Genomic DNA, 12,994 nt, shown 5'->3' on the forward strand with positions numbered 1-12,994 from the left:
AGGGGAGTTTGTCTCAGTTTGTCTCAAACTTTGATTAAAGCCAGTTGGAGATCATGCCTAATTGCCATTGCAAGCACAGGCAAGGGACAAGTGTGAAAAGGAAGGGACAGCCATTCACTACAGCCCCAGAAGTGTCTGAGCTGCGATTTCCTTTCCTCTCTAGAAATCCTAACATGCCTGAACTGGAAGCCAGTATTGGAAAGGATCTTAGAGGTCAGCTAGTCCAACCCCCTTGCTGAGTGTAGAATCCACTGTATTGTGAGTTATTTAAGATGGGCGGGCATAGAAATATATGTATGTATGTATGTATGTATGTATGTATGTATGTATGTATGTAAATGGCACTATGTGTGCGTGTGCATGAGTGTGTGTGTTCCAGCATAACTCTGGAACGCCTTGAGCAACCTCAACCAAAGGTGGTACACAGATGACTTGTTCTCTGGAGACAAATAATGTGGGGGGTAAGACACCCCTAAAGCCCCTCTGGGTGTGTGCTCTGTTAAGATACAGCTTGTTGTGCCTTCAAACGGCTTCTACCATACTGCCGTAAAATGGCTTCTACTGTACAGCGCAGTGGAGTTGCTAGGGTAACGGCTTCACAGTACTCCACAAGGGGGCTCCCTCTGGTAAGGGGGAACATCCAACATTAGAAATTACATTTGGCCCAAACATTTTCAGCAAAATCTGGCAGCTCTGTGCATGCGCACACTGGGAACAGGCTCCAGCTGTTCCTCTGCCTCACTGCTGTCTTGCTCAGAAGGCAGCTAAGAATTGTCAGACGGCCCTGGCCCCCTCTGCCTCCGATGCAGAGCCCTCATCCGAGCCTTCCCCAGACTCCAGGACTGGCCCATGCTCCTCCCCAACCTCCTCACTGTCAGACTCTGCTGCCGGCACAACATGCTCCTCTCCACGGTTTTACTTTGATGTTGGGGTATTGTTGGCATACAATGCCAACAACATATAATCGATCTGGGGTGTATCTCATTACTTCTGATTACCTTTCATTACTTCTGATTACCTTAATGCACTGAGCAGAGGAGCCTGGCGATCTGCAGAAACTTAATCCTGCTTGTCTAAACTGTTTGGGGTTTTATTTCACCTAATAAATCCCAGATATTTTGTTCATCAAATGCTTTTTATTTTATTTTTTTAGTGCTACGGTAGAAAAACACCTTCGCCTCTCGATTTCAGACCGAGCGCCAAAGCCAGAAGCCAAATCCTGCTTTAAGGAAAATTGTAAGACATTCTTGAAGGTTTTTTTTTTTTTTTGGGTTGTTTCCTTTTGAAATCAAACGTCGTGCGTGACCTTTCTCTCCGTCTATTTTTATCAAAAGTGGGTCCTTGAAGCAAAGAAGTTATAAGGCAGCCGTTGCTTTTAATTTATGACTCCAGCTCTTGCATTTCAGAAGGAAAAAAAACCTGCTGAAGGCATTCGGCCCAGCTTACCTCTGACTTCTGAAATGTGACGGAGTGGGTGTGTGAAGCCGCTACTTATGCCGAGTTATTTTTACACTTGGTGTAATGCGGAAGAGGCAAGGTGCCCTCCGAGTTGAAATAATTTTAGAACACGGTCTAATTTTAGGCCAGATTTTTTTTTAAATGAAAAGAATGAGAGAAGATGAAGCTAAAATAATTTCGGTGTAATTTTTATTTCCCCTTTTGAAGCATCACAGTGCCCGGCTGTGAGACTTCATGTTAGGATGGGAATCTTTTTCTGGCAAAGCCCAAAGCTTACAGCTTGTGGGAAACTATAATTCATTCTTGGTTTGCAAATGTTCTACCCAAATCAGAATATAAGCCACCATCAATGCTGTGATTCCTGGATGAGTTGGGAGCAGAGTAGAGTTGGCCCATAGATTCATCGGGGACACCTTCATTTAGCTCATGGCTCTGAGCAGAGTGGGTAAGACTAGATGACCTTAGTAGCCCCTTCCAGTTTTATTTGTTACCAATCTTTACTTATTATCTTATTTAACAATGCTTGGTTTAAGTGAAATGTCATTCTGAGAACCAGAAGGAGCCACTGTGGCACAGTGGTTAGAGAGCAGTACTGCAGGCTACTTCTGCTGCCTGCCGACTGCCTGCAATTTTGGCAGTTCAAACCTCACCAGGGCAGGGGAAGAGTAGGGGGTAGATGGTGAAGACGGCTTAGCACTCTTAGAAGCTCTGCTGGTGCAATACTTAGAATGCAGCATCGCAGGCTTGACTCTGCCCAATTTCAGCAGTTCAATCGTGACCGGCTCCAGGTTGACTCAGCCTTCCATCATTCCGAGGTTGGTAAAATGAGGACCCAGATTGTTGGGGGCAAGAGGCTGACTCTGTAAACCGCTTAGAGAGGGCTGGAAAGCACCGTGAAGCGGTATATAAGTCTTAAGTGCTAACATTAGAACGACTTTAGAACAACTACGGACCTCTGCTCCTTCCGCCGGAAACTCAAAACCCACCTGTTTCATCTAGCCGGCCTGGCCTAATTCCAGCTCTCCCTCCTCAGTTTGTATTTTTAAATTTTATGGTTTGGTTTTAAGGTTTAAGTTTTTAATTCTTATAAATTTGTACAGGGGATATTTAATTCAATTTTAGTTATGTATATTATCGAGTGTATGGTTTTTAAATTTGTACCTGTACACCGCCCCGAGTCCCTTCGGGGAGAGGTCGCGGTCTAGAAGTTTAATAAATAAATAAATAAATAAATTGTTATTGTGGTTATAATTGGGCTGTCAAAATCTGGATTCAACTTCAGGCTCAGGCTTAATCACCCCCTCAGCCTGGTCTATCCTGCAGGGTTGCCGTGAGGCTAAAATAAAGGCTGCTTTGCATCTCTGCAGAAACGAAGAGACAATAACAATTTTTTTTCCACCCCCAACTTTTCTAGGTATCGTCCATGTTTTCTTCTCTACAGAGGGCATCCGCCTGCCAGTGGCCAAGCTGAGGCTCCCCGGCCCAGCGATGGACTTGGACCCCTACGCGAGCATGCAGATTGGCATGCGGGTGGTCCGCGGGGCTGACTGGCGGTGGGGGAACCAGGACGGTGGCGAGGGCAACGTGGGGACGGTGGTGGAGATTGGCCGGCAGGGCAGCCCAGCGACCCCCGATAAAACCGTGGTGGTCCAGTGGGATCACGGCACTCGCACCAATTACCGGACCGGATTCCAGGGAGCATACGATCTTCTGCTCTATGATAATGCACAAATAGGTACTTTCCCCCCACCCCCTCCTGCCTGCTTCAAGCCTGAATTATGAGTTACTTTGGGAGGTTTCTCAGCTCTTCCTGTAAATCCTGGCAACTGAACCGTGAAAACGTAAGGTTCAGCTCCCTCCCTTCTTCCAGGATTATCTACATAAATCAAGGATGCACAGTGATGTGGCCCTGCCAGTGGAGCTGGCAGCAAATTCGGACAGTGAGGAAGTTGGGGAGGAACATGGGCCATTCCTGGAGTCTGGGAAAGGCTCTGACGAGGGCTCTTTTTACATCCAGTTCTTGTCTTGAGATTTTGCCAATTCCTTTCACGCAGTGCATCCTTGGCAATGTTGCCTTTACCTGTACAGGTAGACCACAATTGAGCCCAGCATTTCTGTGGGCTAAGCGAGACATTTCTTAAGTGAATTCTGCTCCGTTTTACGACCTTTCTTGCCACACTTGTTAAGTGAATCGCTGCAGCTCTTAAGTTAGGACTACGTTTCTAAAACGAATCCAGGTTCGCCATTGACTTCGCTGGTCAGAAGGTCGCAAAAGGGGATCACATGCCCCGGTGGCACTGCAACAGTCATAAGTGTGAGTCGGTTGCCAAGTTTCTGAATTTTGTTCACGTGGCAATGGATAGGGCACAACGGTCGTAAGTGTGAAAAATGGTCATAAGTCACTTTTTCCAGAGCTGTTGTAACTTTGAATGGTCACTAAATGAACTTATAAGTCGAGGACTACCTGTAGTTAGTTTCTCAGCGCAGCCCAAAATCTTCTTGTCCTACAATTCATATGGTTTGGTCTTGTCCTATCATTCATAAGTTTTTCCATCATTCATATGGTTTGGTCTTGTCCTATCGGTGTGAACGATTGCCAATATTTTTAACCTTTTTTTATCCTTTCCCACTTTTTTAACCTTTCCCACGTAAGCATCTTCCTACCTTTGACTCTGTGGTAACCCAAAGTATGTTTTTACTCTTCCCGTAGGGGTCCGCCACCCTAACATCATCTGCGATTGTTGCAAGAAACACGGCATTCGCGGAATGCGATGGAAGTGCAAAGTCTGCTTCGATTACGACCTGTGCCTGCATTGCTACATGAGCAACAAGCATGACCTCTCCCATGCCTTTGAGCGCTACGAAACCGCCCACTCGCAACCGTAAGTCCACTCAATCGCCCCCCCCCCCTCCCAGACTGGCTTCTATAAAGTGTCAACATCCCAAATGACAAAGCCAACTAAAGCAAGCACACTCAAGACCAAAGGTGGTTCCTATTTTCCTACTTGCATCATTTTTTAACGTGCTTTCAAACTGGTAGGTTGGCAGAAGCTGGGACGAGTCACAGGAGCTCACTCCGTTACGCGGCACTAGTGATTCGAACCGCCGAACCTCCGACCTTTTGATCAACAAGCTCAGTGTCTTCGCCACTGAGCCACCGCTTCCCTATTCTGATTAACACTAGAAGGATGTTTTTCAATCTTGGCAACTTTTAAGGTGTGTGTGGACTTCAACTCCCGGAATTCCCCAGCCGGCCATGCTTCATGAGTTTGAAATGCACACATCTTAAAAATTGCCAAGGTGAAGAAACGTGGAACTAGAAGAGAACGTTATTTTTTTCCACCTGGATCTCATCACTACTCCCCATCAGCCCACCAAAACACCTGTCAGTTTTTAATCTGATTCCAGCTCCTTCCCTTTCCAAGTCCAGCACGGCCCCAAAATCCATCAAGGCTGATGCTGATTAAAAGAGGCTTTTAATCACCCTTTTCATTAAGAGCTTCGTGTTTTGGATTGAGGCTGACCCAGAAGCGGCTGCGCTGGGATGCAGAAAAAAAATACAGCAGGAGAGGAAAGGGGATTTTAAAACTTTCAGTTTTCATGCAGAGTTAGGCCAGACGTTGACAGCACCTGGTTTGATCTGCTTAAATTCCCATGCCCATAAATATTTGGGCTTTGTGTACCCCCCCCTTTCTTTATTTAGTAAATTAATGTATCAAGGAATAAAGTTCGTTAACTCCTTTTCAACTTTGATTTGCTCAGAGAGTTACACAATTTTTTTTTCAACACTCTTTAACAGCTCCCTCCCCTCACCAGGTTTGCCTCAAACTTGGAAAGATTGAAGCAAACTTGTTTCTGTTTAATTTTCCAGGTTTTTTTTCTTTTAAGGGTTCATTTTTAATTAAATACCACAGAAAAAGACATATCCACACATATATTTGTGAGTGTGTATAATATATTATTTTTATTATATTTATTAAAGTTACGTGTGTGTGTGTGTCTTGTTTTGTCTTTAAATTCTGGTGCTCATTTTTTCACCAAATTTGCATTGATGTCCGTATATTAGTAGGTTAAAAACTATGCAAACCCATCCTTCCTTCCTTCCTTCCTTCCTTCCTTCCTTCCTTCCTTCCTTCCTTCCTTCCTTCTTTCCTTCCTCAACTTTCTCTCTTCCCTCCCTCCCTCCCTTTCCTTCCTTCCTTATTTTTCAGATAATATATAAATTTTCCCCAAATGAATTATTGCAATAAGAAAGTAACTCTATGAGCAATCATTTTGTCTCCGGCTTTGACCACGTCATTTTTACATTACATTTTATGCTCCACTCTCACTTTTAAAAGCCCCAGAAAGAGGGAAAAGCCTCTTTCCCACAATTTTACTGTTGATTGAGGTTGCCACAGGTGGAATAAGTATCTTTTATTAAAGGACCCAGAATCATTTTAGCTTCAGAGGTAAGCTTCTCCCTATAGCAGGCGTTGGCAATCTTAAACACTCAAAGAGTCACAAATGTCCTAACAGGAAGCCGACCAGAAGTCCGGTTCCCTCACCATAGAGTCTCCTCCTAGCACGGCGTACTTTTTCCTCTACCTGTCATAACCGAAAGCCCTATCAATTGTGGAGCCGACCGGAAGTCCGGTTCCCCCACCATAGAGTCTCCTCCTAGCGAGGCATCCTTTTTCCTCTACCTGTCCTAACCGAAAGCCCTATCAATTGTGGAGCTGACCGGAAGTCCGGTTCCCTCACCATAGAGTCTCCTCCTAGCGTGGCGTCCTTTTTCCTCTACCTGTCCTAACCGAAAGCCCTATCCCTTGTGGAATCAACCAGCGACAGGGAGCCACAGCAGAGGGATGAAAGAGCCACATGCGGCTCCAGAGCCTTAGGTTGCTGACCCCTGCCCTCTAGCCATGCAACAGATGAAAAAAAAAAAACCTGAGGTTTACGCTTTTCCTTCCAGAGTCTCCGTGAGCCCACGACAGAATTTGCCCCGCATTGCTTTAAAGGGGATCTTTCAAGATACAAAAGTCGTCCGGGGCCCTGACTGGGAATGGGGAAATCAGGACGGTAAGGATCTTTCTGCTGAATTTCTTCAGGGGATGGGGGGAATAGATCAACTTCAGGGATCCGTTAACAATTGCTCCCTTTTAATCTTTGCCCATCCTAGAGAAACATTTACAAACCCTCAAATGTCCGGAGAATGAATTTTCTCATTTTGTTTTTTAACATCCCTGCTTGAGAAAAATAGTATGCCCCGCAAGAACCCCTATTTCTGAATGCGGGGGAGCAGTCACTTTTATTTGTCTCCAAGAAAGGCAATTTTGCTGACCAGGTAGCCCAGACCAGCAATTTGACCGCCCTTCTGACGCCGGTTAAACTGGCAGATATACACCAGGCTTCACGCTACGTGTTTGATATGAGTAAAGCTGGAAAAAAATTGGGATCAAATTGTACAGCAAGTAGCAGAAGAGCTAGGGAAACTGGGAAGAAGGGAAACCTGATGGGTGGATAACAATTCTGTTGTGTCTCTTTAAACGAAGCAGAATAAATGTGGAAGTCAGATTTTGAGGTAACTTTTTCTCTTGCAAAACTCAGTCTGTCTAATCCAGATATGTACTTTTCTGGGCACCTCGTCTTATTTTTTTTTCAATAAAGCTGTAAAGGAAAAAGTTTGACAGGTGACATTTGCATTACGACATCACAATTCCGGGAGAGCTCTTGAGATGTGAAACCAAAGATGCTTTGTAGGTTTTCCCTTCCTTCTTTTTCAGGATACTTGCTGCTTATTAGCTAAGCCTTTTTTAAAAAGCTTTTAGATTTCCTAACCCTGTTCAAGGCTACTTAATAACCTGTATTCCTATCCCATAGCTGTATCCACTTTGCAGATTAAATAGATGCCAAATTTATCTCTCTTTTTTTTTCATCCAGAGCAAAAATTAAAAGTCCCAACTAAACTCAGAGCTTTTCAGAAAGTGTCACAACCTGAACTTGAGAATCTGACTTTGGATTCACTTCCTACTTTGGGGCAAAAACTTGCCAGAAACCCTCTTAACATATGGACAGCATGAATATTGATGAATTATGTATATTGCCCAGGCAATTATGGAAAGCAACCTATTTTCCAGCCCATGTGCTTTTTGGCTTTTGGTTAAATTTGGGCTGAAATATAAAATTTGTACGCCCAAATGCTGCATTTCAGAACACTGAGCAATTCTCTTGTCTACAGGCGGTGATGGCAAAATTGGGCGCGTGGTTGACATCCGTGGCTGGGATGTGGAGACGGGGCGGAGCGTGGCCAGTGTCACCTGGGCTGATGGTACCACAAACGTCTATCGAGTCGGCCACAAAGGAAAAGTCGACCTCAAATGTATCACAGAAGCATCTGGAGGGTTTTATTACAAGGAGCATCTTCCTAAATTAGGTACGTGTGGACTTTAAAAAAAAATATTAAAGGATTCATCAGCTGTCCTTAATCTCAACCCCCTCCTCATAAACAGCTGGCCTCGTCTAGTGGACTACATCTTCCATTATCACCAAGTGGGCCTTGCTGGGAATCCTAGGGGTTGTTATCCAGTCCCTTCCCAAGTGAAGAGGTGGCTGTCACATGTAGACTGTCATTTACATCTAACTAAGATTGATAGGGACACCGTGGCTCAATGGCTAAGATGCTGAGCTTGTCGATCAGAAAGATTTGCAGTTCAACGGTTCGAATCCCTAGCGCCGCATAACGGAGGGAGCTCCTGTGACTTGTCCCAGCTTCTGCCAACCTAGCAGTTCGAAAACACGTAAAAATGCAAGTAGAAAAATAAGGACCACCTTTGGTGGGAAGGGAACAGCATTCGGTGTTGAGTCATGCCGGCCACATGACCACGGAGACGTCTTCGGACAGCGCTGGCTCTTCGGCTTTGAAACAGAGATGAGCACCGCCCCCTAGAGTCGGGAGCGACTAGCACACATGCGCGAGGGGAACCTTTACCTTTACCTAAGATTGATCTGAGTACTAAGTGTTAGCAATATATTGTATGTTTATATAATTGTAATAAAATGACAGGAAGAGTTATATTTGTGGGGTCTTAAACATTGCCAAGGTTGAACACCCCTGCTTAAAAACCTTCTGGTTGGGTCTGATTTTTTTTTTTAAACCTTCCCCCTCCCTGCCTGTCCCTGCTCTTTTTCCAGGCAAGCCAGCTGAGTTGCAGAAAAAGGAGAGCACGGAAGGGCATCCGTTCCAACACGGAGATAAAGTGAAATGCCTCCTCGACATCGACATCTTGCGGGAGATGCAGGAGGGCCACGGAGGCTGGAATCCCAAGATGGCCGAGGTAGGGTTGTGCAAATGTCCACCCTTTTGTTGGAAGAGGGCAGGATCTCTCACAAGCATGTGATTGGTCGCTTTTATTCCATCCAAGAGGATGTGTTCTGGACCTCCAGCAGAGCTGTCAGCAGATTCAGACAGTGAGGAGGTTGGGGAGGAAGATGGGCCAGTCCTGGAGTCTGGGGAAGGCTCTGAGGAGGGCTCTGTGTCGGAGGCAGAGAGGGGGCCAGGGCCGTATGCCAGTTATCAGCTGCCTTCGGAGTCAGACATCAGTGGGGCAGAAGAACAGCTGGAGCCTGTTCCCAGTGTGAGTTGCCAGAGGAAGGGAAGAGCTAAAGAACAGGGGTCGACGGGAGGAAGGCCACAGGTGGACGATGAAGGTCCCCTCCCAGAGGGAATAAAAGAAGAGCGAAAGGGGAGTGGAGTTTGCAGGAGACCATTAGTTCCCTTCATTGGTTCCTGACTCTCCGAGGCTCTTTGCCAAGTTTTGCAGAGATCGGCCTGGCAGCTCTCCAAGCCAGATAAGGTCTGTGACCGTAAATCCTCCCTTGAAAGACTTTGCTGGAGGTGAAGGAGCAGAATTCACAGCCAATGAATAAAAGTGTTTTTTGTCGGGATCAGGAGTTTGCTTCAGGCTCTTGGGAAGCCTCGCTCAGAATAAGCTGATGCCGAATGATCGGCCTACTTTTAAGCGGCAGGGATGATGGGGTGTTGTTGTTTTTTTTTTGCCTTTCCCTTTCCGTTTTCCTCTCCCCACTTCATGCCTTTTTTCCTCTCTTTGCTTCCTTCCCGCCCTCCTTCCAAAGTTCATTGGCCAGACAGGAACAGTTCATAGGATCACAGATCGAGGAGACGTGAGAGTCCAGTTCAACAATGATACTCGCTGGACGTTTCATCCCGGAGCTCTAACCAAGGTGGGGTAAAGTTAATTCCCTGTGCAAATTTATTCTAAAATTCAGAATGTGGGCTGACCCAGGAGAAAAAGGGGGATTTTTTTCAAATGGATGAAATATATTGGCTATTCCTAGAAAGGAGTTCCCAATTCCTCCCCCCATAACTATCATCATTATCTTTTAACGACCCCGTAATCCCTTGCGGGGTGGAGCCTGGGCAACCGAATGGAGCTAGCAGAGTGTTTACTGGCCGGATGCCTTTCGTGTCACCAGAGTGGAGTTTTTTTAGCAGATACATTCTCATTGTGCCCAGAGAGAGAGGCTCCTGATTGTGAGGCTAGAGCTCCCCCTCTAGGCCACCGCACCACTCCACCTCCCACTATAACTATGATTTAAGTTAAATAAAGATTTCACTGCCCTTCAATTGAATATGTATTACAGGTAGTTCTCAACTTACGGCCACTCACTTAGTGACCATTCAAAGTTATAGGAAAAGGGACTCAGGACCATTTTTCACATTTAATGACCACCGTAGCATCCCCATGGTCGTGATCAACCTTCAGATGCTTGTCAACTCATACTTATGACGGGTTGCAGCATCCCGGAATCATGGGATCCCCTTTTGCGACCTTCGGACAAGCAAAGTCAGTGGGGAAGAGAGATTCACTGAACAACCGTGCGACTAACTGCACAACCGCACTCGTTCACTTCCGGCAAGAAAGTTCGTAAAACGGGGCAACACTCTCACCTAACAACTGTCTCACTTTAGCAAAGGAAACTTTGGGCTCGATTGTGGTCGTCAGTCGAGGACTTCCTGTACTCTTCAAAATGCAACTCTTTGGGTAGAACAGAAACCTGATTTGAATATCATAGCTAGTAAATATACAACCCAGCCAGGAGGCAGCTCCTAACCTATCTTGGTCGATCTCAAAATGCTAAGCCAGCTTGGGTATTTAGCCCTGGGAAAGAAGACCACCAGGAAATCTCATGAGAGAATGCCCACAGTTTAGAGACTTCATCTGTTTGGAGCAGGGGTGGCAAACTCAATTTTATTGAGGGCCGCATCAGGGTTGTGTTTGACCTTGGGGGGCTGGGGGGGGCATGGCCAGCTCAACATCATTCGTGTTGGGGAGCGCCTGTGTCAGCCCAATTGCTCTATCAGCGAAAATGGCCTCCCGAGCTCCATTTTCGGCTGCGATGGCCTCCTACAACTCTCTGCCAGCGATAACGGAGCTCGGGAGGGCTGCCCTCGGCCCTCTCAAGCTCTGTTGTTGCTGGCAGTGGTACCACGGGCCGGTCCTTCGCTATTTCCAAGGTGGCCCAGCAGGCCAGTTCTAAGCACCCCGCGGGGCGAATCTGCTTTGTGTTTGACACCCCTGGTTTAGAGAATTCATCTGTTTAAGAAAAAACCGTGGGGCAGTGGTCAGAGTGCAGTACTGCAGGCTATATCTGCTGACTACCGGCTGCCATCAGTTCGATTCTCATCAGCTCAAGGTGGACTCAGCCTTCCCTCCTTCCGAGGTGGGTCAAATGAGGATCCAGATTGTTGGGGGCAAGAGGCGGACTCTGTAAAACTGTTTAGAGAGGGCTGTAAAAACACTGTGAAGCGGTATATAAGTCTAAGCGCTATTGCTATTTGATTGCCTCTGTCCCAAGTCTCAAGCAAGGAAATATAAACAATCTGCCTTCCTTCCTTCTCCCTTGTAGCTTAACACTTTCTGGATGGACGATGTCGTGAGGGTGATTGACGACATGGAAACAGTGAAGCAGCTGCAAGCGGGTCACGGAGAATGGACGGACGAGATGACAGCGGTAAGCTCCCTTCCCTTAACCCCCCCCCCTTTTTCCCCCCTTGCATTGATCTAAATTTAACACCATTTCAACCATGTCCTCCAGAGGGTTAACATCATGGCCTAGAGCAGTGTTTCTCAAACTTGGCGACTTTAAGTCCTGTGGACTTCAACTCCCAGAATCCTGTGCTGGCTGGGGAATTCTGGGAGTTGAAGTCCACAGGACTTAAAGTCGCCAAGTTTGAGAAACACTGGCCTAGAGGATCATTTGTTGCCCTCTCCCCTCCTTAGCAGAGCTTTACAGCTCCCCCTGCCTTAAGAAAGTTCAAAACATCCTTAAAGATCCATCTCATCCTGGGCACACCTTTTTTTTTGAACTATTACCATCTGGCAGCCGGTACAGGGCAATAAAAACAAGGACAAATAGGCTGAAAAACAGGTTCTACCCCAGAGCAGTAACTGTGTAGTGCAATATTAATGCAATATGAGGGGTTTTGAATTCAATTATATAGAATTTGAGGGATGTGTGTTTTTCTTTTCTTTTATTTATGTATTTTTTATGTATAATGTACACTGAAGATGACATTTGATTTCATTGTACAAGGCGCAAAACTTAAACTCGACACCTTTTCAACCGAACCAAGTGGCTGGTAGCAAAGGCTAGAATACAAATTATCTTTGCATTTTCTTCACTCCTCCTTCGTTTTGGCTGCCTGCAAGAGGGTTGCGACGCACCAGCAGAGCTGGCAGCAGAGTCGGATAGTGAGGAGGTTGGGGAGCAACATGGGCCAGTCCTGGAGTCTGGGGAAGGCTCTGAGGAGGACTCTGTGTCAGAGGCAGAGAGGGGGGCAGAGCCATCTGACAGATATCAGCTGCCTTCAGAGTCAGACATCAGTGAGGCAGAAGAACAGCTGGAGCCTGTTCCCAGTGTGCGCATGCGCAGAGTTGCCAGATGAAGGGAACAGCTAAAGAACAGGAGTTGACTTGGGAGTAAGGCCACAAGGGGATGATGAATGGCCCCTCCCAGAGGAAATAAAAGAGTGGTGAAAGGGGAGTGGAGCTTGCAGGAGACCATGAGTTCACTTCATTGGTTCCTGACTCTCCGAGACTCCTGGCCAAGTTTTGCAGATATCGGCCTGGAAGCTCTCTAAGCCAGATAAGGTCTGTGACCGTAAATCCTCCTTTGAAAGACTTTGCTGGATGTGAATGAGCAGAATTCACAGTCAATGAATAAAAGGGTGTTTTGTCGGGACCAGGAGTTTGCTTCAGGCTCTTGGGAAGCCTCATTCAGAACAAACAGATCACCACAAACTCCGTTTCCTTTTTCCGGGTTTACAGATCCTGGGCCACATCGGTAAGGTGATCAAAATCTTTGGGGATGGAGATTTGCGCGTTTCTTTCTCCGGCCAGTCCTGGACCTTCAACCCAGCCTGCCTGACCACTTACCAGAGAGAGGAAGATGCCAATCTGATGACCACTCAGGATACCAGGGAATCCAAAAGTGAGGGCGAAGCTTTTAACCCCCAATACTTTGCAAACAAAAT

At 46.3% G+C, this 12,994-nt stretch overlaps 1 protein-coding gene across 3 annotated transcripts in view; it reads left to right on the plus strand.

Moving 5' to 3' along the window:
* Positions 1 to 12,994, plus strand: part of MIB2 (MIB E3 ubiquitin protein ligase 2) — an 86,086-nt gene that overhangs the window by 61,805 nt on the left and 11,287 nt on the right. For all 3 annotated transcript variants that reach the window (XM_081954913.1, XM_081954912.1, XM_081954911.1), the window contains 9 exons: positions 1,154 to 1,236; positions 2,873 to 3,193; positions 4,169 to 4,340; positions 6,413 to 6,519; positions 7,679 to 7,873; positions 8,632 to 8,774; positions 9,574 to 9,681; positions 11,368 to 11,472; positions 12,789 to 12,951. In XM_081954913.1, the coding sequence (XP_081811039.1) occupies positions 2,947 to 3,193; positions 4,169 to 4,340; positions 6,413 to 6,519; positions 7,679 to 7,873; positions 8,632 to 8,774; positions 9,574 to 9,681; positions 11,368 to 11,472; positions 12,789 to 12,951 (1,240 nt within the window). In that variant the 5' untranslated portion in view covers positions 1,154 to 1,236; positions 2,873 to 2,946. The remainder of the gene's footprint in view (positions 1 to 1,153; positions 1,237 to 2,872; positions 3,194 to 4,168; positions 4,341 to 6,412; positions 6,520 to 7,678; positions 7,874 to 8,631; positions 8,775 to 9,573; positions 9,682 to 11,367; positions 11,473 to 12,788; positions 12,952 to 12,994) is intronic.

This window comes from Natrix helvetica, assembly GCF_964273705.1.
Source record: "Natrix helvetica genome assembly, chromosome: 5".
In the NCBI taxonomy this organism is placed as follows: domain Eukaryota; kingdom Metazoa; phylum Chordata; class Lepidosauria; order Squamata; family Natricidae; genus Natrix; species Natrix helvetica.